The 25,124-nt window shown below is 40.4% G+C and overlaps 1 protein-coding gene across 2 annotated transcripts in view; it reads left to right on the top strand.

Annotated features, from left to right (window-relative positions):
* Window positions 1–24,356, top strand: part of pigk (phosphatidylinositol glycan anchor biosynthesis, class K) — a 29,548-nt gene extending 5,192 nt beyond the window's left edge. Inside the window, exons 8-12 of one of the 2 annotated variants that reach the window (XR_011692904.1) lie at window positions 1,333–1,443; window positions 3,147–3,319; window positions 9,628–9,703; window positions 21,141–21,340; window positions 21,492–21,714. Coding sequence is in view for 1 of the 2 variants with exons in the window: in XM_071491456.1 (XP_071347557.1) it covers window positions 1,333–1,443; window positions 3,147–3,319; window positions 9,628–9,703; window positions 21,141–21,257 (477 nt within the window). In the remaining variant the exon portion in view is untranslated. Of the gene's footprint in view, window positions 1–1,332; window positions 1,444–3,146; window positions 3,320–9,627; window positions 9,704–21,140 lie in introns of both variants that reach the window. The other variant, XM_071491456.1, reaches the window with a different exon arrangement.
* Window positions 24,357–25,124: the final 768 nt, after the last annotated feature.

The following is a 25,124-nucleotide window of genomic DNA, read 5'->3' as shown; positions in this document are numbered from 1 at the left end:
GGTTTGATAGCACGCTGCAGCTGCAGACCAAGCTTGAGTGATATGTTCATGAATAATCGCCCCATAAGACCAACTTTCCCTTTCCAAAGAAGTGCCAGGTTTATTATTACGATTATAATATTATAATGTGATCTTCCTTATTAGACTAATTATAGCAGGGCTAGATCTACACCTCAACACAAGACAGTCCATGTCTTCTAATAGACTGTCGAGGACATGCAGCTTTCAAGTCTTTTTTCACAGTAATAACGAAAAAAAAACAATAACAGTGAACAGTCAAATGAATTGTGAGTTGCTAATGTCCAGTTTTTACATAAACACGTATGCTTGACCATTTCATTTGAGTGAATTGTTTGTGAATGTATCCATTATATAGTGCCCCACTGGAGAATGAAACGAGTAAAGTAACGTGACATCTGCCAAACCTCAATTTACTGCTCACTATTGAGTGTCTGTCATATCCAGTAGTGAATGACTGAATGACAGAGTGATTTCAAACTTCCTTTATTTTCTTCAGTAACAATTCTTTGCTTCTTTATATACAGTCCAGGAGTTACTCTGTGGAAGGAGTTTGGTGTTTACTTCAGCTGTGTTATTTTAAAGACAAACTATGGCGTCTCATTTCATTAGCACTTCAAAATGTCAACTGACTTCACAGCTATTATTGTGGAAGCTGTTAAAGCGGCAATAATGGGTATTTTTTTTAAATTTTTTATAAATAACAATGTGAAAAGGGTTGCTAGCACTGATGAACCAGAACCCACTATACACCTGCTCAGCACAAAACAGCAGACAGTGTTAGAGACTAGCTGGTGAACATAGTGGAGCATTTAGCAGCTAGAAACACATATAGCCACATATTTCCCTCAGGAGTCAGTAGAGACCAAAATGAGAGTGAATACTGGAGTCAGATTTTCCAGGTGGCCTCAAACATGACTCGTATACAAAATACAAAAAGAAGACCTGTTCCTCAACCTCTGTCTCGAGAGCATTAAAAAATAAAGCCACTCAGTAGTTTAAGGTGATGGCTGTTGCACATTATACCAGCCACAGTGATGTAATCCCTCCTTTACAGTAAAAACAGGTGCGGTTACAATGTTTGGACTAAATTTGTTTGTTCAGCAGCTTTAATGACATTTTAGTGATGCATTGTGAGGGGAATGAATTTGTTTTGATTGAGGGACATGACTTTTGTTTTCATAATCCAAAGAAAATGATCTTTAATGGAAGCATCCAATTGACCTGAGCTGTCACCTGTGCTGACAATATCCTGTTGGATATTAAGTATTCTTATTCTTACATTTTTTTTTTTTAAACCCCATCTCTTTCTAGCACCAGCCAGATTTGGCCATCGGAGTCCATTTGATGGACCGGTACACCTTCTACCTGCTGGAGTTCCTGGAAGACATCCATCCTGCGAGCAAAACCAACATGAATGACCTGGTGAGGATGTGTGTGCTTTAACCTGTCAGAGACTTCATCTGTCCCATAAAGCTGCAACTAACATTTACTCTCATTATGAGTTAGTCAGCCAGGAAGTTTTGGTTTAATCAAGTAGTGATTTGGTCTTTAAAATCAGTTTTCCGGAGCCCAAGATGACACCTTTTAAATTTTAGTTTAACCAACAGTCCCAAAGCAAAGAAATCCAAGTTCTAGTGATGATGTAAACAAGAAAAACAAATGATTTTTTGCTCAATAATAATCCGGTCATCATACTGCACTAATCTTTGACTGAGAATTCATTGACAACAGTTTTGATAATCAAATAACTGACTGAGTCATTCAATAAGAAAAAGTGCCAAAGACGCTGATTTTCTGTTTTGTGTCACAGTAAATTAAACGATTATCTTTGGGTTTTGAGCTGTTGGTCAGACAACAGAAGAAATTTGAATAAATCGCTTTGTGTTCTAAGAAACAGTGAAAGTGTCATTTTACAAATTTAACAATTATTTGATTAATCAAAAGGAAAAAAATTACAGTACAGTAAAACGATTATTCCTGCAGGACTGTGGCAGAGAGACTTTTTTCCCATAGAAACAGAGTCTGTCCTGCACTGCCCTCTTCGTCTGTCTCACATTATAAGGTTTTTCGTGCAGAGGTTTCTCGAGCCAGATGAAAGTCACACAGGACTCTGCACTTAAAACAGAATGTCTGATACTGTGTTAAGGTTGTTGGCCTTTGACACATGATGGTAGTGATGGCGAGCTCCTGCTGCTGCGGGCCATGGTTCAATCTCAGCAGCATCTCCCTTTTCATCTTTTACACCCCTGCTGAGATCCACTGACCCTAGGGACCACTCATCATCCCCACCACCTACTCCACCTTACATCACCTGGAGTTACAATCAAAACACCTCAAATCCTTACTCGGGGATGCAGCTCGACTTCAATCAGTGTGCTCTGACTACACCTTATTATTCTGCCTAATTTTCCTGTTCGTCAAGATGCATGCTTTGTTCTTGTGCTATTTGCTGGAATTAAGGATCAATGCTATGGATTTCTCTGGTAAACCCGCCAAGCTTTTTTTTTTTAATCCAGACTGCAAAGGCTTGCCCTTTTGATGATACAGAAATTGCCTCCACCTAACCACAAAATCCTTTAGCAATCATGTGTTTTTCAAGTCTGTTTGGCTGATAGCGATAAAGTTCAACCCGGTTTAATGATTTTATTTCTCTTTTCAAATGAAGAGCCCAGTTGGACAACACACTGATGAATCACACACTTAAGAGGATTAACCCACAAGTGGTATTACACCAGGCAGCAAAAGATTTGTAATTGATGATGACATGCACAAATGTCAGGCTTTATGCCTCTAATGTTCTCCCCACATTGTCATGTATTTTAACACTTCCCACTGCAGCTCTGACTTGATACAGCTGGCTACAGCGTACAGTCCGCTGCTGGTCGCATGAAAAGGAGGAGACACAAACTATTTACTATTGTCATTAAAACTGACCTACTCTGGGTTCCAGCTAAACCTCCTCACAGCACCATGAGTAGATACCTACAGTATTAGTATTTGTATATAATTACAAATACAATTCAAACATATAATTGTTTTTTCTTTTTTTTTTTGCATGCATGGCTTTAATGAGCCTGGAGCCACTAACCTGTTTGGACTAAGCTGTGTGTTCTCTGCTTTTCCAGTTTAAAGTGTGTCCCAAGAGTCAATGTGTGTCCACTCCGGGCCACCGTACTGACCTGTTCCTGAGGGACCCAGGAAGCGTCCTCATCACAGATTTCTTCGGTAGTGTCCGCAAAGTGGAGATCACCATGGAAACTATCAACTTGACCGATCCTATCGAACAATTGGAGGAGAAGTAAGATGAATTAATAATATACTTGTTGTCATTAGTGGAATGATTTCAGTCATGTTTAACTTTCCTATATGACAGTAATTATAATATAAAAAGCAGCCTTTGATAAAAAGCCAGATCTGTCAAATACAATATGATCTGTTAGATCCTAAAAAGTTTAGTTAGAACACTAAACTTTGTATATTTGACTGTATGAAACATTTCATAGGAAAATACTCTTTTCCTCGAACTGTGAAATTAAAGGTTGACCGACATTGTCAGGGAGGGCCATCTGTAACAATCTGCTACTCTCAACAAGGCATGAGAAATTAGTTCCTACCCTTGAATCTCTGTCAAAAACCTTCCTTTTTAAATGTGTCTAAACTGGATTTTCACTAGTTAGCTACAAAAAAATGTTAAATGCTCAAGTACAATATATTCTATATATTCAGATATAGTCTATATCTGAGTAAATCTGATATTATAATGCAAATAATACTGATAAGCTTGGTAAAGCCCTGCGGTAGGTAGATTTAGCTCTAAAGGGATGTGATTTTTTTTTTTGAGTGGGATTTGGGGCAGCCTGGATGTAAAGGCCTTAATTGACATCACCCCCTTTGTTTTCATTGAAGTGCTTTGGGCCACATTTGTCCCATGTTCGATTCCCAACTAACTTGGCTTTGATGTCTGTTTAGAACATCTTTCATTAGTGATATTGATTTTTCTACTAATGATGTGTTGAGTGGCCTGTTACCGAGACACTAACCCACACTGTGCATGTTGGCATGACTACCTTGTAGGTAACATTATTGTTTGATGTAATAGCGCAGCTCATTCAGATAGTATCTACTGATATTTATTAAGCTTTATGTCACAACACTGTGAGCAGCAGTGTTTCTAATTGATTATCTCTGGCGCTACCTTGTGATGATCAGGGCCACATGCATCTGAATCCAGTTTACTGCGTTTGCTCTTGGTGTGATAAATGGACTCAACCACTAGATGGCTGTAGCATCAAACGCTTCTACATTCAGAGTCTGGTGATCTATTGTTTGCCTTTTCAGACAAATGCACTAATCCCATAATAAGGACAGTCACCAGGAGTTATAGGAAACACAACTAATGCACTAAAATACAAACGATCCTCCTCATATTGGCTCTTTAAACTGTGGGTAACGAATAGATTTAGGTGCTTTACAAACACGTGTTAGAAATTAAAACTTTATTCATGATAACACTCCCCCCACTTCTGTTAATTTCATTAAGCTTTGCTTTAATTGAACCACTAGGAGGTATTATAATCAAATAATCCAATGTGGTCGTCTGCTAATTAGTAATTAAAGGCAATTGCCATAGCGATTTTAGTCATTGGCTGTTTTGGCCTTAGGCTAGTTAGTCATTGCGCACGACTTCCCCTATCACTTTATTATTGATTGAGGTCAACACATTAGGCTCGCTGATCCCCCCCATGCAACACAGAAACACAGCACCGCTGTTATTGAGCTTGCCGTTGCCCCGATTCAGTCCTAGAGAGATGTTTTATCTCCAATTCTGATGTAAGAAAGCAGCAATCCCCTGATTCATTTGATGTGTAATGGAGTTGAAGTTTAGTGATGCACCAAGGCACTAGTTGCATCTTTCTACTTTTAAGAATGATTAAAAATAAGAAAAAAAAAAAAAAATTTGTGAAAGTTCAAACATATTAGGGAGACTGATAATTAGTGTTTCTTTAGCCCCATTCAGACGAGATTAATATTACAGAGTGATTTTAGCCATGGCCAAATAGCAAGATGTAGTACACAAAAATATTCTGTGGGAAAACCATGCCCTTCATCACTACTGGGCTTATCAAATAATGTAGTTTAATGTTTTCATTATATTAGCATTAATAAATCATTTACTGGTAATTGAATTATTTGAACAGTTGCAAACTACTCAAATGGCTCTTTCTGATTGTAAGAACTGGTGTTTGCAAGGTAATAGTGTTGCTAGCATAGTTACAACAGACAGGCTGTACAGTAACAGAGTAGCCGTGACAGAATTGGCTGAAAATAGAATTAAAATAGACTGAACGCTGTTGTCAACAAGGTAACCGTCTTGACTTTTTAGTTGTCATATAAAACTGAAACTGTGTGTATAGCTGATAAAAGTCAGCATCAGAAGATCCAGCTTTATGCACAGAAACACAGAGATACATTTTTTAAATACAAAGCTGTCTCTCTGGACTTCAATTATAGGGAAGATCAGCAAGTGTGCCATGAAACAGATGGTAAGTGGGGCTGTAATTATTATTGGAGTATGGGGTGAAACATCACAGCAGTGCTCAGGATATGATAAAAACATCACTTACAGGTCACGATTCATTTTTTTTAAAGGAAAAATTCCAAACATTTCCTTATTACAGGTTTGTAAATGTGAGATTCCACTGCTTTTCTCTGTCATATTTGATAGTAAACTGAAAATGTTTGAGATTGAGACGAATGGTCAGGATTTTTGTGAGATCTCTGTCAGGATGCCACTCATAAAGTTAAATAGTAGTATTTCGTAAGACTTGAAAATGGGTTGTAGTGAGCCCTGTGTGTTCCCACAGATGTCCTCTGAAACAAGCTGTTATTAAATATAGTGCTGCTTAAATCCACTTTTGTCAGCTCATTCGGCCACTCAGACAAGTGGTGGAGGATATTCAGCGAAGATGGGTACATGTGTGTCTGCATGCGTGTGTGCCTGTCTCTTACTAATTCTCTGGCTCACTCTCCCCTGTCGCTCTCGTTCCTCTCTTATTCTCTCTTCTCCTCTCACCCCCCTCAAACGGCCTTTTTTCCTCAGAACAGGCTCTTCCATTAAGTGGATTGCACTTGATGGAGAAGACATTTTAAAGGACCACCTCAGTCCTCTTCATTATACATAAGCTTAACAGTTTAATGACATTGTGCAGTTATGTACTTCCAGTGATAGTTGGTTGTTGACCAAAAGGCGTCTTCCTGTGGATCCCACGACTCCCAGAGTAATTACAAGTACCAAATTAAAGCCGAGTTCATATCCAATTGAGTTGTAAAGTAAATGCAGTCTAATTTGTGACCTCCAGCACTAGGTAGTCTACAAAAACTACTTCACTGGTCATTAGTAGAGCAGATGTTAAGAGGAAATTTCTTTGACTTTAAGATGGCAGCTAGAGACAGCAGTGATACCAGAGCTGGAGGTGTAATCACATCCATTAGAATCAGCTAAGTCCTCTCCAAAAATCTCTTTATGGAAAATAAAGCGGAAAGTGGTTTGAATTGAATCTTGTGTTGAGTGAAAAGGGGTGAGGGTTGTGGGGGTGAGGCGCTGGTGCCCTCAGTGACATGCTTCCAGTGGCAGAAAGAGCTCGGAGCACACGGAGGGCTCGGCAGGAGATCATCTCCCTGCCAGCCAGGCCCGGCCTGTTTTCTTCAGTCTGTGTTCCCGTCTGTCAAAGAAACTTCTGCCCCTGCCACATACACGTGTTGAGAAGAGAGAGGGGGAAGAGAAATGGAGCTGAATAGAAAAGGGATAAAGACAGGAAAATAAAGAAGGAAGAGCAAAAGGGCAAAAGCCAGAGAGAAAAAATGTTGAGCACAAAGTAACTCAGAGAAGAAAGCGACAAAAAGAAAGAGAAGAACAGGTTGCTTCACTCAGCAAGTGGCTGGAGGAGAGCCATAGTGGCTCACTGGAGGATATGGCCCACTTTGTCAGCAACCGTCTGACCTGAACTTTCTTTGATTATCCAAAAACAGCCTCCACTCGACTGTGACCTTTAGCTGAGACTCTTCTTTCTGACTCTGTAGCAGACTGTGATGTTGGAGACAAACAACCTTTCAAAAAAGATATACATGGAAGCATAAAAGCATTTCAAAACTGCCCTTGGCAATTGTGGCTAGGTGGTGGATCTACACAGTTGTAAGAGGCTTGAGAAGTGTTTGAACTTTAACATTCGACAGTTTTGTTTCCTTGCTTGTATGTTTTTTCTCTTGTCATATGTATTTTTGTTGAAGCCCCGATAGAGTTCATAAAACTGTTTCAGCTGTATGCTTTAGTGGCAAACCTACAAGAACGTGAACGTAACATAGATAGATAGATGAAATACTTTATTAATCCCTCTGGGAAATTCACGATAGTTAAGCGTGTGCAAGATATAGCATTTGAATTGGAAAGGAGTTCATCCAGAAAGTCAGTGAGGGGGACCACATTGCTCTAAAATCCTCAGTTTTGTCCTTCAGAGCAATCCTAATTCATATAAGTCATTTAGTTAATGCTGTATTGAAGGTAGTTTTGGTTTTTTCCAGAGTTGTAGTTGTTTTAATTCATCACTTGGTGGTGAATTCCAGAAGCTGAAGGCAGAGAGTAGTACTGTAGACTAAATCAGCCAGAGCTGAACATTTTTCTATTTTGTACTTTTCATGTTCAAACCCCATTTGTGATTTATGCTGATAAGAGAAAACCTTGCCCTACATCTTTAAGGGATAAGGCTGGACTCGTTCTATATTTTTGTTCTTGTCAATCAATCCCATGAAAATACCAATGCCAAAAATGGTCTTGTCAGTCTTAATACTATCCGACCTTCCAGACTGTCTGCTGCTCTTCTGCTCAAAGCCATTTGTTCCTACTGAGGAAATGTGAAAATGGGTCACACATATATATTTTGATTTTTGAAAAAGGCTGAATAATTTTCTAATGTATACAGAGAAAATATTTTTCTTTTTAGCAAATGCCTCTGTTCATCATAGTGAAGGATCACGCAACAACTACACAGTTGAAAAACACCGGAAGCAGGAAAACCCTGATACTGGAAACTAGTTCCATATCTGGTCAAAATCGTAATACATTTTATCGCACATTAACTAATGTCTATCCATCATGTCCCATATGGCCACCGAGAATTCACAAGAACAAATGTGGTTTAGTGTCAGCTTTCCTAAGGGACAGGCCCATCTTTCCTCTGAAAACTGAGCAAAGTTTAGACCTGTCATTACATCCTGACCTTGTTTACAGGGAGACTCACAATAAAGTTGTCCAATGGAGTGTATGTATAACTCTTTATTCAATATGTTCCAGTGGCAGATGTAAAAAAAACTACAACTCAAATACAAATGCATGGTTTCCATGACAACCCAATGATTTTTCTTTCCTTTCGTTGTGTTCTATAAGGTTTTTTTTATGTTTATCAAAATCTATTACAAATATCAAGGTTCGCACCTGTCGCCAAACTAAAATACTCTAGTATTTTCTGAGGCTGCATATGATAACCAGGCCTCGTGTATCTACCCAGTGGTGATAATACAAACTGACTCGGGAAGAGCTCAGCAGTTTGAAACATGTTGGAAACCAGACAAGCTGTTGTTTGAGGCTTTTTTGGGATCTTCCCTCCATTATGTTCCTGTGTCTGTGCACTTATTGAGCATATTAAATTCTCTCACTGTCCTACATTAAGTTAATTCTTTCTTTGTGCTATTAACAACCACTTGAGTTTGTGCCACCCAGCAAAAGCCAGAGTTAGCACACTTCACTTTCAAAGTTTCATTTGTATTTCCTTTGTGAATAAACTTGCAAGGAGCTACCCAGAGAAGCACAATGAGAGCAGTGGTGGGTGTGAATGAGACGCTGTGCAGAGCTGCTGTGTAGCATCAACAACAAACATTAGCTGCTATCAGAGGTCGTTTACCCGTACAACAAATTTAATGGCAACCCCGTATGAGTATTGAAGTTGACCCTGTAGCTCTGTGTAACTGTCAGCGATTGCTGCATTGATGTTTCCTCCAGTCTTTGGAAAAACTAACCAAAGTGTACTGTGGGTAGGACAGGGGACCTGGGGGTTTGGAGGTCTCCTAACACCTCTTAAATCATTAAAATAAAAAGGTGGTGAGTTGCTTAAAAGATAGATTTGTAGGTGGTGTTTTACTTCAAAATTGTGTTTTGTCTGTTTTCTAATGGATGCATCCACGTACAAGATGATTTTTGGCTCTTATCGTTCCTCAGGATGATTTTGTTTTTCATTCATTAAGAGGAGAAAATGGGTTCATTTGCATCAATTTGCACTGCATATCATTGACTTGGCTCTGAAACGATCTGTCAGTCACACACACACACCTCTGCTACAGGCACACACACACATACACACTGCCAGCAGAGACACTGGAGTCTGTTCCTCTTCCTGACAGCTTTTCTTCATCACTGAGTAATGGTGTCTTACATAACAAAAGCTTAATGTTTCCAAAGTGCAATTTACTCACTTCAGATAAATGCTGAAACACCGCTGTTTTGTGTGTGTGTGTGTGTGTGTGTGTGTGTGTGTGTGTGTGTGTGTTGCCTTTCAGTGCTGTGAATGGAGAGCTGCAGAAAGAGGCGTACTCGTATGCAGACCAGCTGCCAGTGTCTGAGATCATCCATCAGGTAAGAGACCAACAAAAACCCAAGGGTCAGTTGTGGACGCTCAAAGCCACATGAACGGGCCCAGGTTGACATTATCCAGACAGTTCTGACGTCCGGTTTAGTCGTGATAGAACATTGACTTTTCATCTTTTGTGTTGTGTGTTTCTTGGCATTTATTTGGGCTCTGGTGTTTTTTTTTATTTTTTATTATTTGACGTGTGTCCACGCTCATCCTTACTTTCGACACAGAACACAAAGTTATGTACAACATCCACCAACAGATGTCTTTGTGCCGTTTCCATGGTGACGGCTCCAAGTGTGAAATGCAAGTGCCTCCTGGTCTCAGTGCGGAGAGGCCACCGTGAAATCCAGCAGAATGGATAGGCATGATTGTGGCAAGGAATTGTGTATTCACCTCATTCTCAAATGGAATGTGGCTCTCAGGCGGCCGACCTTCACAAATGAACACCTATTCCTCCTTATTCCACCTTAACAATGTGTGCTCTGCATTGAAAGTAGCTGTTCTCGGGTCCTGTATCACTCTTTTAAGATTTCCTATTATGAGCCTATTAAAAATGCTATTTCTACACTTCCATTTCAACTTGTGCCTCAAAGAAGTAACAAAGTAACCTTAATCTTTGCCACAGGCGAGAGCAGTCATTATTGTTACTTACATTTGGGATTCGGCTCTGAGAAACCTATACTTAAAAATATAGAGTCGACGCCTTAATATGAACATCACAGTATTATCAATGTCCCTGTAGTAACTGCCAAGTTTGTGAAGCCTATGGTAATATGTTTTAGCTGCTTTAGTGTTGAAGTGTTGATGAAACTCTGTAGTGATTCACAAATACATCCTAGGAGCTGGGACACATCCTCAGTGATGTACCTGAGGTCATCAGGTGTTTTGGGTCTTTCATCATCATACAGCCTGGCTTGGATGACCCAGCCACGGTTGATCAGACCCTGGCTTGAGTCCCAGCAGCATTCGCCCACACATCACTCCTCCTGATCCAAAGCCATCTGGAGTCCCTCTCTGCAGCCTCCGTGGTGGACTTGATGACCTGTTTTTGCAGGCCCAGTGATGCCAAGTAGAGTTTAGACACAGTGAAAGGCCAACAAAGCCTCAATGCCCCATTTGAATGGGCTCACAGTGCTCTATCCAGCCACCTTCTGGCACTGCTCCTAAAGCTGCTGGTACTTGGACCGCTTCTACTCGGTCCATATAGTCCTTCCAGGGGACTGTCATCTCTATAAAGAGCTCCTAGTTTGAAGAAGCTGATGATTGTATCTCGTCTGGCCTCAACAAAGTTAGCATAATGTGGTCTGGGAACTTGAGCTGCAGCTGAGTCCGATGCAGAGGTGAGCAGACCAGCTGCTGATCTGGGCTGTTTCTTACATATCAGGGAATTTGTAGCTTGGGTGAAAGCTCACCGGAAACATCTGTTGGTCAAAACGCTTTGTCAACCCATGACGCAGGACAGTCGGCGAGCACCTCGGCCTCTGTAACCAGAGGTAGAATGCTATTTGTTTAAGTCCCAGAGTGCACCTATGACACACACATGCACAAACATGGCTAAGTTGTGGATTGTTTCAAAGGTTGTGTAACCAGTGGCAAGTTTACTTACATTAGTCAACTATAACTGATTACGCGACCAAATTTTAGTGACTTCATGAATTGTTTGATCATATTGAGAATATTATGCGGCAGTCAGCCAGACATGTCATTGAGCAATGTAGGTGAATGAACACAAGTGGTCTGTGTTTTTAATGGTTTCATTTACTTGTACCAAACAAATGAAGGCTATGAAACCGTAACGTAGCGAGCGTTCGTTCATAGCAGGCTCTGTGGATGCAGCACGAGCTGTTCAGGTTTAATAAACTGGCTTTGTAATATTTCTTTGCAGATTTATCATGAATAAAGAAGCTAAGTGGAAAAAAACAATTTAATTCACCGAGAAAGGTTTTTTACCTTTTTAAGGTTTTACTGGCTAAGTCGGTCTCTTAACGGGCCCTCTCTGTGTGATGTCAGTGGGAAAGCTCAATCCTGATACCAGGGGAAGTATTCAGTGTTTTACTGTTGTAAGCCAGTTTCTCTTGTTTTAAATATAGAGCTGCTTCCACCCCACCTTAAAGTTAGCTGTGTTTTGTCCATATTCAAAGCTAAATGGGTATGTCTTTGTCATTTTCATAACAGTTGTTGTTAACATTCAAGCATTAGATCCCCCATACAGTGTAAATTGGTTTTAGCCATAGGAGCACTATCTAAAACTCGTGGGATGTCATTTTTCAGTCCCTCCTAGGGATTATGATTTCAAATTAAAACAACGACTGACCATGTGATGTGGTATTTTTGCTGAGGAAACTGTGACAGTTGGGCACTTCTCTCACTTTGTATGCTTAAGCAGATGCCAAATAATTTCAGTTGCTGAAGTAATGCCAAGTGTCAAATCTAGCTTTGCCATTTTAAGGCCAAAGCAGAGGATTAGAGCAGCTGCTTTGTGGGGTTTGTTTCCAGAACAATGGAGACCACTTCTCTAAAAAGAGGTGAAGTGAGATCATGACTCTTTCTGATAAGTAAGTAAAGACAGAGGCATCAAATGAAGAGGCAAAAAATGATTCATTTGTTTAGGTCAGATTTGTTTGAAATACTCCTGGTTCACAGTTTAGTCACTGTAGAGTTGGAGTTGCAGATGTTTGGTTTTAAAATGATTTTTGTCATCTGTGTGTAGTTGGACACTAAACCATTGGTGTTAATAGCAAAAGTCAAGCTGAAGTAAGTAAGTGGTGAAAAATAAAAAAATAAAAAAACTTGGATCCTGCTGCTGGAAAGATGGCTGGCTGACATCGACTTTAGTGTGAACAGAGAAGTAGTCCAGAGAAACGAGGCTGACCACAGGTCTGAGCCCAGTCAGACACTTATTGAGTATGGTGATGGGAAACAGAAGGGGGTCTCCTCACCCAGCGGCACACTGGGAAATTAGTTGAGGACGGCCTCAGAAGCCAGTTTCAGATCTGCTGCCCGTTGCTTCTGTAAGAGTGCCCCATCAACTGCGTATGTAAGTTTCAATATACAGAAGCAATCACACTATTGGAAGCTCGAACACTCGCTCCCACAAACACACACCATTAAGCCTCCGCCGTCTGCTACTTGGCTTCATGTCTTGGCTCAATCTTTTGTCTCTTTTTATCCCCTTCTCTGTCTGTTCATCTTCATACATCTTTTTGCTGTCTTTCTCATGTTTCTCTCTCTCTCCTTTTAAATGCACCCACACGTACCACGCACAAACACACTCGTCAACCCGACGACCCCTGCCACAGATTTCGATTATCAGCTAGCACTCCTGCTGGGTTGAAGATGGGAGTCCTGATAGACTGAGTCATCTTGCTCCCCCTCACCACAGTCCATCTGCACTGCAGCAGAATGACCAATGTCCATCAAGTCTATTGACAGCTCTCCTGTTTTTGATTAGCTGTCACGCTGGACGCAGAGCTCTGAGGTAGCGATGTGAGATATATGTGGTAGCGCCCATTGTTGTCGCCGATCAGCTGCACTCATCTGAAGAACTAGATGTGATCGTATCTCATAAGATTTGATGTCTAAAATATTCCCAAGTTGTCTGAAACTGATTTCAATTCTGCCAACAACAAAAACAAATCTTCTCGCTGTGTTTTATCTTCTAAGAAAAGCATTTTTCTTGCCCTGTAAATAAGAAAGCCATCAGAGTGACTGACAGTGGGTATATAAGGCTGTGCTGTATGGCATCTGTACACAAACTTCCCTCCATTGTGTATGTGAGGAGTTGATTAATGCCCTGTCACTGTTGGCAGTTGTCTTGCTAGTGGTGACAGGGTGAGTCCCCTCTTCCTGCCACCTTCTGTTCCCAGCCTCACACATCTCATCACGTTGCCAATGCCTAATCACAATATGTTCAGTTCTGGAAATAACTAGAAGGAGCTCTTTTTTTTTCTTTTGCTCTCGAGTTTATTATTTTTTTTCTTCCTTCGCTGCTGTGAGTGCTGGTCCCTGGCGTCAAATTGTTATTTGTTCTTTTTCCAGCCTGCCGCCACACCATATGGCTCCAGAGAATCGAAAATGGAAACGTTGAAAATTAATGCTCTGCCTCCCTCCCATCCCTCGCCAAATCCCCATTCCCCTCACTCAGGCTGCAACAATGACGATTATCAAAAGTAGATGTTGGGATTGTGTGGATCATAGGCTGAACCCACTCTCACAAACTCCCTCCAATTAACCAAATATCAATTAGTATTTGCTTTGCTGCTCAATAGTTACAAATATCATCTTCTAGAAATTATGAGAGAATAATCCTCCCACTGCTTTCACTGAAGGCTTGAGTGTGAAGACAATACAGTGGAGTGTCCTGGCAGCATACAATAGCTGCTGTTCTGTCATCTGGCTCTGCACAACGTAAATTTGCTGCAGCTTTGACCTTGGAGCACTGGTGTTTGGCAGGGCATTTCAGACCCCCCTCGATGACCATTAGCATCCTCCATGACCATGTTAATTAGCTCCAATCAATCAAATGGGTAGCTGTTAATTGATTTTACCGGTGAATTGAATACGCAACACAAAGCGTGTGTAATGGAGGCAGGCTGCTTGAGTGTATGTCCCTGTCCTTGGCAGAGGGATGTGAATGGCTCCGTCAGTGAAGGTCAGCAAAAGCTTGCTTCTTTTCTGCTCTCTGTCTCTCCCAGCTGTTCATCTCCTCTCTCTCTTTTCTGAACCTAATATTTATATTTTTTTTCTTCTACCTCCTCCATGTCTGGTTTTCTTTGTCAGAAGAAGCTGTCATCATGTCAGTGTTTTTTTTTTGTTTGTTTTTTTTTTCTGCTTGTTTTAATTTTTCTGTGGTCTTGATTTCTATCCAAGGCTGCTCAAACTTTAAAATAACAAGTGGTTACTAAATTCTTGGCTGTATCAATTAGTCATTTAATCAGTTGGTTAATGAAAGAATTTTTAATTTAATTTTAATTATGATAACAATCAATACATTAATTACTAGATCTAAAATGTTAATTTTGCACATTCTGGGTCATTTATCAAGCAAAAATGTAAAACATTTGCACGTTCCACCTCCTTAAATGACAGCATCTGCTTTTCTCTATTTTATGTGATTTTTTAAAAAACTTTTTGGACAGACAAAAACAAGTAATTTGAAGATGCTGTTTTGGACTATAAAAACTCCAGGACTACTGCCTTTTTCCCTCAGTCCATTTTTTTTTTTTTAAACTTTCAGTGTAAGAGATTCATTCCTACTTTCTATTGCAGAGTTTACAGCATTTAGACACAGTGTCAACATGACGTAGTTTGTCCACCAGAGAATAATGACAAGTTTATTTTTCATGTGTAAAATGTCCAGCTCAGTGCATATAATACTCACTGTTCTTTAATAAAAAGATTTAAGGGATCCTTAAATAAAATGCCTGTTTACATTAAAAAAAAAAAAAAAAGATTATATTTCATACTGTAAAAATGTGTAGTTACAGTCACATGCAGTATTTTGACTTGGTGCTGAAGCATGCGCCACAATCACAGTTTCATTTTTTAAAATCAAAATTAACAGTGTATAAACATTTGAAGACTGACTTTTTAAAAATGTCTGTTTGGTGCATGGGTTGTATTTACTGCTTTCACTTCAACCGTATCACTGTCTTTTCTTTGACTTCATGTTGCCTACTTCTCTTCTAATGTTTCTCTCCCTCATTTCCCTCCTGACATATGCTCCTCTCTCTGCCGGCTGTGCTGACGTGGCTTCCTGTCACAGTCGATCCATCTCCCTCTGGTCTTCCTTACCCCAGGGACTTGGCTTTACACACACGCACACGCACACGCACACACACTCTCACACACTCTCTCACACACCCACACACTCACTCCCTGTCACGCACGCCTCTGCCTACCACTGTCACAGAGGTCAACTGCCCCCCGATGGCCACACGCTCACAGTCACCTCTTATGACCTCCAGGTGTTCCTCTCTTAGCTCCTCCTCTTTTCTTCCTGCCAGCCTCGTCGTCACCATGGCTGCAGCTGCGAGTCTCCTAACTCCAATTTTGTTATGAAACATACATCTGAGACACATCTGGGTGTCTGAACTGTCAGATCAGTATTCATGTGACCATGTCAGCGTCTCCATAGGACAGATCACTTTAGTGATAGCTGCGTGTCCTGTTGACAGAGGACAACACGGAGAATGACAGCTCAAGCATGCTGGCAAATTTAATTTGGATTTTTGATGAAGCCTGTGTTTCAACAAAGCAAAACCAAACGTTTTAAAATTGACCCGTGTTCAAAATGTTGAGGGGTTCTCCTTACAGAGACAGCAAAAACTCAAGAGCCTGAAAACCTGCAAACGTGCTGTTGGTTAACTTGACAAGATTTTGCCAGTTGAGTGCGGATAGAAGGCTGTTTACGTTGATAACAGACATCATACACACTGTATGTACAGACACCGTGAAAACACATCAGTCCCATTCTTGTGAGCTTGATATCTCAGCAACACCTGGAGGGAGTTTCTTCAAATTTAGTACAAACGTTCACATGGACTGAGTTCAGAGAGAAACGCTTTACTTCACCTCCACGAGCAAAGGCACTAATCATTGAAACTCAATTCTGTCTAGTTTCATTGTTTAAAAACTGGTGCTCTATGTGCTGTGCAAGCATTAGTGGATATTTACATCAGGTATAGTAGCAAGGCAACAAAAAATTGTCTTAACATGTTAATTAACATTTTTATCCTTGCTTAAAATAGTCAAACATTATATGGCTTTGTACAACCAATGAACTCAGTCTTTGTGCTGACAGACTTCAGTTTGTGTCAAAAAATGTGGCTCCCTCATTCAGTGCAGTGAGACCACTGTTTGAACCTGGTTCATCTGTTGTAAAATCCCATTTTATAAACCACTGTGCAGTTATACTGATGGATCTGTTTCTCAAAATGGCCACACATTTCATCTTCTCACTGCTGTCTGCATCAACTTTTTTGTAAAGCTCCTCAAAACATGGTATTGAGGGGCTTGTTTTTTTTTTTTTTTTTTTTTAATATTTTTTGTGTAACATAGAATAGTCATGACTAGATGAGCAACAATCAAATTTAAAGGTAGGCACAAAAACATCCTTAGGTATTATTCATGAAGGATTTAACACTCAGAAACTGCTTCAAGAGGATTGTGTGAGTGTGGTTTGATCAGACTTGATTAACAGTTGCCCGGCAACAAAAGGAAACAGGTCCACATGTGTTACCAGAACCTGATTCAGATTCATAATGCATAATCCTGATTGATTTGTGGAAAGTACATCAATTTTCAGACTTAGTCCTGCCCACTTCAAATCCCTCATCTAAAATAACCATAAATCTCCAACTGTCAGATAAAAAATGTGTTCACAAAGACTCATTATTCATGAATTAAAAAAAAATTTGGGAAATAGGTTTCCGGGCCATCTTTAATGTTGCTTCCTGAAGTTTCTGTCACTCTCACAAAAGCACCGTTGAGTCAGACGCAGAAACCATGTCTTTACAGTTTGAGCTTCATTGTCTCTGATGTTCAGTGAAGTCACTGTCTGTTGACAGCTTGGTTTCTGTCTGACACAATCGACTGTAGATACAGTGCATTCAGACAATGTTCACACCCCGTCACTTTTTTCACATTTTATTATGATGGAGTCTTGTGTTAAAATTGTTGCCTCATCGTTACCTCATCAATCTACACTCAATACCCCATAATGACAAAGCCAAAACAGAGGTGTTTGATCGAGTTCAGGTGGCTGAGCCTGTGTTGGCTGTGTGCTGAGGGTCACTGTCCTGTTGGAGGGTGAAGCTTTGGCCCAGTCTGAGGTGCTGGTCGCTCTCGACCATCCTCCCAGTCGCTGCTTCAGGAAAACACCCCCACACCATGATGCTGCCACCACCGTGCTTCACCGTTGGGATGTTTTTGAGAAGGTGATGAGTGATGCCTGGTTTCTCCAGACATGAGGCTTAGAATCAGGCCAGACTGTTCAGTCTTGGTTTCATCAGAGCAGAGAATTGGTCTGAACTGGTCGGCCTGCTCGAGGTAGACTCCTGGGTGTTCCAAACTTCTTCCATTGAGGAATTATGGAAGTCACTGTGCTCTTGGGAACTTTCAGTGTGGCAGGATTTTTTGTTTTTGTCGCCTTCCCCAGATCTGTGCCTCTGCTATGCAGCATCAGCTGTGAGACCTTTTAGAGATGGAGTATGTCTTTCCAAATGAACTGACTCCAATCAAGGTGTAGAAACATCTCAGTGATGATCAAGAGAAATGGGAGGCATCTAAATTTCAAGAGTAAAAACAAAGGGTCTGAAAACATTCTTCCTTTTTAATGAGTTTTCAGAAATTTCTGAAATTCAGTTTTCTCTTTGTCATTGATAAGTGTTGACTGATGAGGGGAAAAATGAATTTTAGCATTAGGTTGCTACATAAAATGTGAGAAAAGTGTAGGGCTCTGAAAACTTTCTGAATGCACTGTATGCTACAGGAAGGACTGGTCCATTTCACTACGTGACTGATGTGCCCGACCATTATAAGCCTGAATATTACTGCAGTCTTCTGTTTTATTCTTTTTAGCTGTGCTTATTGTTGTACATTGCTAAACGATAAAAAATGAGTGCAAGCTGAAAAAAATTACTAGAATCTGCAGTGTGAATGCAGTTTTAAATCAGAGCCTCTTTGCTTTGGACCTCCAGCCTTGACTCTGTGCGACGCTATGCCTGATTTCATCTCCAAAGGCCTCACTGTCTCTGCTTTAGCATTCTGAATGGCAGTGCAGCTGTATTGATTTGACTTGATTGAGCTGTTAAATAAATTTTGTGTCAGACGTAATCCAATTTTACTCGCTGTCCTCAGTCTTTCTACATTAGGAATTGGCAGCATTCTCACATAACCAGGAGTTTGGATTGAAAAGACAGCCTTCAGAAGACAGAACCCTGCACACAGAGGTTACACAGAGGCACGAGTACACAACCACACAATTTGTGAAAGTTTTTGCCTAAATTACCAAGAGCTGTTAAACTAATAAGAAATTGCAATGATTTTCACCTGCCAAAGCAGTTTATAGTCATTATTCTAGGAGACACATAATCGTGCCTGTTCTAAATGCTGTTTTATGATTAGACTCAGGTGCAGCGTGTTATTTTAAGACTCCCTGTTTTATACAGTGGGTCACGTTCATCATCATCCCCCACTCCACAAGCTGAGATAATGCTGCTTTGTGTAACAGGAGCGTTACAGTCAGCCATTGAACAGCCTGTTTGAAACATAGCCATTGTTGTGCTTTGATTCAATTGGCTGACAGACAGAGAGTATACAGTGGTCAGCAGGGAGAAAGAACTGAAAATAACTGAGGTGTTAGTGTTACAGTCTCTGCCAGTGGAGATTTTGGCTGCAAAGGACACATTTTGCTGGCATTTGGTGCTTAGTGGGTGGTGATTTCAGACACATATTAACACACTCTACTCTACAGTACGTGCCAGTCTTTTATTTTATATTTTAGTGCTGTACTTGCGCCAATTCAGCAGTTATCACTCTCTAAAAAGTGAAATCCAGCAAAATATTAGATGTCCGCTTGAGTTGTGCAGATCAATTTATGTATAAATGTAGGCAGTTGGACAGATTCAGTGCTGAAATACTACGAGCCATCAGGATTAAATGAAATACTACTCTATCTGCACTGCAATTAACTCAGGAAAAAAAAGGTACATCCTCTTGTTATTTTATGGTGCCCATAGAACCAAACAGCGCCACCAAGTCCTGAGGTTTTCTTCCAGCTTTCTGATGAAGTGTGAAATACTGATGTAGGTGAAATTAAGGAATTTGTGGCTGCTGTTGGACACTAAAACTACATGAGGCATACTTAGGTATCGGATCATAAGGTGCATTAATTGATTTTTGTCCACTATAGGGCAGAAAATCTCAAACTAGTACAAGGATACAGCACAGACATCCCTGACGTCTGATTTTCTAGTTGACAGTTATACTTGTTAAAAGTTGTATTTCTGTTCACCTGATTAATGTGAGTCGAGGGCTGAGTATTATAGATTATTTTTTCATTGTGGAGATGATATTTCTGTGTTTTGGTCCTGATACTTAAACCTTTTTTCAGTGACATAGTTTGAGGAATCAGTACATTTTTCTACAAGACCGTTTCTCTAAATGTTAGTAGCTGCACATGGACTTTACTTAAATAAGTTTATGACTAAGATTCATGAAATAGATGAATATAAAATAAATAAAGCAGAAGACAAATGTGACCAGATATGAGATAGCAGCTCGCACTACTTCACAGTTTTCTTTCATTAGGGTATTGGCTATTATTTTAACTCTGATGGTTGTCTAGTCTATGGGGGATTTGAACAGCAGCTCATAATCATTCACTGAGGAACTGTTTAAAACCAATACAATGAGCTAAAAGTGGCTAAAAAGTGGCCGAAATTCATCATCATTTCAATATCACCATTAATGATGAATACAGGTTGTAGATAATGCAGCAACGCAGGTAACTTTGTGTCTTGTCTTTTGGATGTAGTCAGACTGAGAGACTCTGAGCTGGGCCTTCACACCTGCGTCTAATCCTCCGGGGCCTGTCAGTCTGGCTGCAGCTCCTACTGCAGTGTGTGCGAGTGTGTCAGGCCAATATGGATGTGCTTGAGGAGAAAATATACACTGGGTACTGTAGTATCACAGAGGCAAGCTAGAGACGGACACATCTCTCAAGTAGTTGTGTAGAAGCTTTCCTGTACTGTGTGACAATCTACCATTGTGTGTATAGTTTATGACTCAGGCAGACTAGGAGCGCGTGCTGAGCGTTCATCTTCTTTGCCAAGTCTTGGGGTTTTGGCTTTAGGGGATGCCTTTTCTGACTGGTGATTTCCCGACTGGATAATGACAGCTTGTATAGCGACGGATAACAGAAATCTCTTAAGTGCGTCCTCACAGCCTATCTGTAGCTTTGTCGCCAGCGGAGGAGTTAGAAAGATTTTTTAGAGGTTAAATCTCATCTCTCCGCAGAATATTGCAGCCGCATTAGCATATAAATGTGCTCCTTGTGAGATGCATGTTTAATACGGCCGAGATTTAAAAGTATAATCATACACAAAGTGATGATGTGGCAGTGAATGGGACAAACATAAGACAGGGGAGGTGTACTGATGAGCTTTACCACCCGCTTTTTGTGCGAACCTTTGTGTTTGTGTGTGTGAGACAACAGATAGTGTACATTAAGTGTTTGTAGAGATAAAGTGAGCCTATGTGTGACTCTGCGCCTGCCTGCCTGTGTGAATGACAGAACAATCAGCCGTGGACTCAACAGGAGAAATATACACACTATTACTAACCTGCAATCTCTCCCCGCTCCTCTCCCCTTTCCTCCCCCACACCCTCACCTCACCTCACCTTACCTTGCCTCACCCCCGCCCCTCCCCTCAGAAACCAAAGCAGAAAGACTGGCATCCTCCTGATGGCTTCATCCTGGGCCTGTGGACTCTAATCCTCCTGGTGTTTTTCAAGACCTACGGCGTAAGGCACCTCAAACACATCTTCTGAGGCCTCAGCACTTACACTGCTGGATACCTGAAGACTTGAAGCTGCGGAGCAGGAGCTTTTACTGAAGGAATCTTGGAGCGAAGGTGCAGTTTGTGACGGGATTATTTTCCTGAAAATAGAAAGAAGATGTATGGCACCTCAACTGCTGATGTGTGATGCTCCTGCTGCTTTTTTTTTAACTTTGGGATGATGGCTCTCTATTGATGAAATGTAAACATTTGTGTATTATTTCAGATGTGACAAGGGAGAAGGGACAAATACTTCAAAGTGGTGCATCAAATATGCAAAGCCCCTGCTCTGGATGGTCATACCATGAGCGGTACTGCCATTTTCAACAGTTTCCTTAACTGTGTCCTTTTGAATGGGACTGAAACTTATTTATTTTTTTGTGTTCTGTTCTGTTTTGTCAAGCCGTTGCATAATTGAGTTGATTTGGTTATAAATGCACTGAATTGAGTCTGCAGATAAGAATTTAATTTATTTTCAAGAGCACGCTGCTCTGCATATTTCAGCAGCAGCAGCCTTTTTGTTTAAGTGCTACTCAGAAACGTCCGCTCGGTCAGAAAAAGAAAATGTGGGATGAGGGCAGGCTGATTGGTTGTGAGTGGGCTGTGGAGAGATTACTATTTAATGTCGCTCCTGTCCATATACATTACACCCCTTGACCGTCATATCACGCTTGTGAAGGATAACAATCGCACATAATCCCATCTCGCATGATGGACCCATCCACTTTCCCATTCACCAAATTGCCCTCCCTGTGGAAACATCCATTAGCTCCCCAGCCTTGTACTCCGCTGATTGTATTCTGGGTGATGGACAGCTATTTCCCTGGCCATTCTGCGTCTCGCGCTACAGCAGCGATAAGTGAGTGATAACCAAGTAAGCTGCTGGCTGTCCCAAATGAATCTCGTCTATGCCGGGACGTGTTTTCCTCCTTTTTTTTTTTTCTTTTTTTTCCCTCTGCATTTCTCTCTATGTACAACCACTCTGCATTAGGGTCATTGTTGGGGGAGTGACTGATGCTCAACTCATTTGAATTGAACCGCTGGTAGTTTATCTTTGCTCCTTGGCGCAAGGGCCCATCGGGTGCCCACTGCCACTCTCTCTCGTGTCTGAGGTGGAAAATAGATGGAGGTAGAAACCATAAGTATCGGGAGGCAGCTGCTGCGTCAGCCACCATGTACCTTTTCTTATACATTATTTATGCAACACTCATTTCTTTTTCCCTCCTATTTCTTATTTCCTGTAATCTCATCCCTCCTGCTCCACTTTTAGAGACTGCAAGCACATTTTATTTCCTGAATTTGTAGGATTTTGATGCTCCGATTAAAGATGAAACACGGAATCAAAAGGAATACATTTGTCTTTAACTACCTTTTTTTTTAAAAAGATATTGAGCCTCTTTAATTACTCTGTAATGCTGTTTAAAGTTGAGATCTGCCTTTACTGTTACATCCTTTAAGGCATGCCTGGCAGAGCTGATAGTCTAATCTTATTTTATACCACAAAGACATCCTTGAAATTGGTGCAGCTTGAGTTGACTTACACACCTGCTCTGTTGTTCTCTTACTGGAAACATTTCAAACAATCCAGGGAGATTTTTAAAAGCGGTTTCCTTTCCCTTCCAGTCTTGTATTTCAAAAAGACATGGCAGCCAGTGAATCCAAGCCCCAGTATACAATCAGTGTGTATATCAGGCTGGCAGCAGGTACAATAAAAATTAAAGCCAGCCTATCTCAGATGGATTTGTTTGTTCTTAAACCCACTTCAAAATTGACTTCATCTCCTCTGAGCCTCTCCTTCCTACTTTGGCACTGGCAGATGGAATTGAATACACTCCGCCTCTCGGTGTGGTGATGCACTCTACCGTCTCCTCTGTCACTATGGTTTCTTTATGACAATAAAGATCAGTGTCTGTCATCCTTCTCACCTGACTTAGGTGGGGAGAAACCAGTCACAGGACAATATTAGAGCAGCCATTTCCAAAGAGGAAGAGAGATGTCAGGCAGGATGATCTGAATATGTCACACAGGTTGTTCAAACGTCAAGCGGCGCCGCTGTTCTCCGGTGAGCGCACACATACGCTGCGTGTCTTTAGAACTGGAGCATCGACATTAGCCCCTTGTGGCAGCTTGCTAAATTTAATGATTTACGCACAAACACACACAAGCGCACTCACGGTGTTTGGAGACAGCGTGTGTGCCTGACAGGTTGTCCAATTTCCATGGAAACTCTGGATTTCCCACTGCTTGACTGTCAGCGAGCCTTTATCATGTCAATCATTCCCAGGAATGATAATAGTAATTTTAGCAGTCACAGATTTTCATTCTCATCTGCAACAATAGCTGTGGCATAAATCATGCTCAGCAGCGTTTCCAGTATTTTTAAACTTAACATGTGGCTTTTTCTTAAACTTTGACTAGGAAGACGAAAATAAAGGAGAGAAGAGGAAAGCTCACACTCTGACGGTTGCTTGGGCAGAAAACCCAGTAATAAATGTGAACAGCTTCGTCTTCTCTGTCCAGATTGCTTTGTTTGAGATTCATTCATCTATGCAAAGTTGACTTTACACCATGAATAAACTAAGAAAGCAAAGAGAATTCAAATGAAGGGCTGCTTGATATAAATGACATTTGTATTATGAGCATAGGAAGAGATGTTTGTATGTTAGATCCAATGATAAAAACTAAAACTGATGAGACTGGAGATGCTGTTTGATCCTGGAGACAGAAGTTTTACTAACAGTTTATCCTTTTTATCAGCTACTGTTTCCAACATCAAGAATGCGCTTCCTGTCAACACGATGTCCTTGAAGTGCTCAGAAAAATGGAAAGCTCCACGTTTTGGGTATTTTTGGTAAAACTACTATTTCCACAGTCAAGAATGAACTTTCATGCTTTGTTCCCAGTTTGATCATTTGTTTCAAAGAGATTGGTGTGAGATAAGTGTATCATGTAGTACTGACATGAATAATCATTCTATTAACAGATGGACTAAGTAATTTTTTTAAGCAAACATTCACCGGTTCCAGCTTCTTTCAGCTTTAATTATCCTGGTCTTGCCTGTTTTATGTGAATATAAATTGACTATCTTTGGGTTTTGAGTCATTTGGGGTCATTTTGTCTTTACTTTCTGAGAGTTTAAAATGCATTAAATTCAGTTTTACTCTAAAAACCTTTAGAGGTTATTAAAATCTCAAATTTAATTAAGTATTTTCTCTTGCCTGATGTAGACGGTAAATGTTTGTGTTGATTTGTCAGGAGATGTTAAACAGTTAAAACTATAACCTGAATTTGTTGTGATGGTAAAGTGTGCTGCACTTTTTGTTTTGAGTTTCAGTCAGCACCATCAGACCTGTAGCAAACACTGTGCTGTGCTATAGGCACAGTAGGGAGCAGGCTCAACAACTCATAATAAGTAAGATTTTAGCAAAAACTTAATTTCCCTTAATTGAATTAATCATTGGCTTAATCTATCTATCCATTTTTATCTCTTATCTGGGTCCAGTTTGCATTAACTTAATTTTATCATTTATAAGTTTATTTAATTATCATTAGAAATTATTGTTATATACTGCTGAGAAATACTAAGAAAATATATTATAAAAATAATAAAAAAAACATCAGGAGTCCAAACTGGTTTTTCAACACACTTTCTTTAGAAGGTCTTTAGAAATCTTAAATCCAAATTGGTGAACATTGCAGGAAACCTATTTATAGATTAAACAATTAGTTGACTAATCAAAAAAGAAGTGTGAAAATAATTTTGCTGCAGACCTGGTATTGCAATAACTTTGTAAAATTGTAATTTCAATTATTTTCCATGGCTTTACTTTAAGTCAAAAAATACAGCGATCAGCCACAA

This window comes from Trachinotus anak, unplaced genomic scaffold (assembly GCF_046630095.1).
Source record: "Trachinotus anak isolate AG129_WGS33_773 ecotype Australia unplaced genomic scaffold, CSIRO_AGI_Tana_v1 ptg000012l, whole genome shotgun sequence".
Classification (NCBI taxonomy): Eukaryota; Metazoa; Chordata; class Actinopteri; order Carangiformes; family Carangidae; genus Trachinotus; species Trachinotus anak.
Note: the sequence above shows the minus strand (reverse complement) of the source record. Positions and strands in the feature narration are given on the sequence as shown.